This window comes from Nannospalax galili, unplaced genomic scaffold (genome assembly GCF_000622305.1).
Source record: "Nannospalax galili isolate Female #2095 unplaced genomic scaffold, S.galili_v1.0 scaffold236, whole genome shotgun sequence".
NCBI lineage: Eukaryota > Metazoa > Chordata > Mammalia > Rodentia > Spalacidae > Nannospalax > Nannospalax galili.
Genome location: NW_008338710.1, coordinates 2,672,423 through 2,674,774, shown reverse-complemented (window position 1 = coordinate 2,674,774; position 2,352 = coordinate 2,672,423). Strand labels below are relative to the sequence as shown.

The following is a 2,352-nucleotide window of genomic DNA, read 5'->3' as shown; positions in this document are numbered from 1 at the left end:
ATTATCAAGTAACCAACCATCATCAGAAATAGAGCTAAATGGGAGCTGGGAACATGGTTCAGTCTATGTACTGCATAAGTATGAGGACTTAAGAGTTTGATCTCCAGAACCCACCTTAAAAAGCTCAAAAAGACCAAAAAAAAAAAAAAAAAAGCTAGGTATGGCTGTCACAGTGCTGGGGAGGCACAGACAGGTGGATCCCTGGGGCTACTTGGTGAACTCCAGGCTAAGGAAAGATCTGCTCCCCACCCCCAAAAGAAACGCTTCTGAGGAATGCCTGAGTTGACCTCTGACCTCCATATGCAGGTGCATACATGCCCAAGTACATACACTTGTGCATGCATCCATAAACTATATCAAAATCAATCACAGCTAACTAAACAGACCACCTCCTTCTCGTAGGAGACTTGAGGAGGGTAGAGGAGAACCTCAGTGCCTTCTCCTTCCACCTTGTTCGAGGCAGGGTCTTTTGTTGTGTACCACGGCATATGCCAGATTAACTGTCCTGCCAACTTCCAGGGATGCTCCCATTGTGCCTTAGGTGTGCTACGATTACAGATGTACTACCACATCTGGCTATGAACGGGTTCTGGGGATCCAAACTCTGGTCCTCACACTTGTGTAGCAAGCACTTTATCCTCTGAGCCAGCTCCTCAGTCTGATTTTGTTGTTTTAAAACAAAGTCCTGCTATGTAGTACAGGCTGGCCTCAATTCTACAATCCTCCAGCCTTGCTCTCCAGAGTGCTGGAACTATAGGCATGTTCTATCATGCCTAGCACTAAATTTTTACCTTAATGACAAATACAATAACATTACTATTTATTCAGATCTTAATTTCATGCTGGATGTGACGTATCTGGGCTATACAAAATCTTGTCTTGTAAAACCAAAAACCAAACCAACATAAAAAGTAACAAAAACCAAGAACACATCATTGCATCTTTAAAGTCAGAGTAGTAAGCACTGTGGGCACCAAGCCGAGAGATTATCACATTCCTGACAAATAATCACATTCTTAAGTGAAATCTTAAAAAAAAAAACAACCAAAGTTGGGAAATGCTAATTACCCAGATTTGACTAGTATACACTGCATGTATTAAAGTATCGTATCGTGGGCTAGAAAGATGGCTCAGCGGTTAAGAACACTGGTTGTTCTTGCAGAAGACCTGGGTTCGAATCCCAGCACCCACATGGCAGCTAACAACTGTCCATAACTCCAGTCCCAGGGGATCCAACAGCCTCTTCTAACCTCTGCGGACATTGCACGACATGGGTGCACTTACCTACATGCAGGCAATACACAAATACACATAAAATAAGATAAATAAATAAAAATTTTAAAAAAGTTTAAAGTGTCATATTGTATCCCATTAGTACATACAATTAATGATGTTAAAAAAAATAATACAAAATGCTGAGACTACTTGAAGAGCAGCAATGTGACCCTTACCTCATGCCGTTGTCTAACTGGCTGATTTTATTTGTGTTGGCATCCCACAGGTAGATGCAACTAGATTTCTCTGCAATCACAGCTAGAATATCTCCATCTTTATCCCAATCCATGGCAACACAGTTACTTTTAGAAAAGAGAGCAACACATTACTATACGTTTTTCAAAAGAAAAGAAAAGAAATACTGACCTATTTATGACTTCTGGCCATAACAAGACCATTCGCTATCTTTTGAATAGGTCATGAATGTTCAAAAATAAAAAATTCAATCTATTATCCACTGATTATATAACACAAACCTTAATTTTTTGTTTTTGCTTTGAAGGGAAGGAATGGAGAAAATTTAAATTCTATTTTCAGTACCACTTTTATGTACTATATTAAATCTAATTATACCCAGAAAATTATCAGGTTTTTCTGAGTCCTATAAAGAACCTAGTCTTTCAATAAGACAAATTCATCGAACCCTTCTACAAACGAATTACATTCAGAATCAATAAGTAACTTTTTGGTTTTTACTTGTTTTATTTTTTGACCCAGAGTAGTACGACTGACCGAGAACTTCTATGTGGAGCAGGCTGGCCTCAAACCTGCACTGGTTCTCCCACCTCTGCCTCTTATGCAACCCATGTGCTCTCCCAGTAAACTACATCCCTAGTCCCTCGAGGGGTAATTTTTAAGACCAAAGTGGAGGTTTTTAAAAGTTCGCATACAAAGTAATTTATTTCATCATGTGAAATCAAATATTGAAAGGTTATTTAATATTTACTAAAAGGAAAAGACATGGATAAGAAATGAAATTTTACATAGCTAGAAAGGTTAAAAACAAAGCTGACCAAGGTTAGGTAGATGTAGGTCCACAAACAACGGAAAGACTGAATTCTGAAGTGGTAAAAAAAA

General features: G+C 38.6%; 1 protein-coding gene across 2 annotated transcripts in view; it reads right to left on the bottom strand.

Annotated features, from left to right (window-relative positions):
• Positions 1 to 2,352, bottom strand: part of Wdr19 (WD repeat domain 19) — an 89,323-nt gene that overhangs the window by 83,563 nt on the left and 3,408 nt on the right. For both annotated transcript variants that reach the window (XM_008833229.3, XM_008833230.3), the window contains exon 4: positions 1,452 to 1,577. In XM_008833229.3, the coding sequence (XP_008831451.1) occupies positions 1,452 to 1,577 (126 nt within the window). The remainder of the gene's footprint in view (positions 1 to 1,451; positions 1,578 to 2,352) is intronic.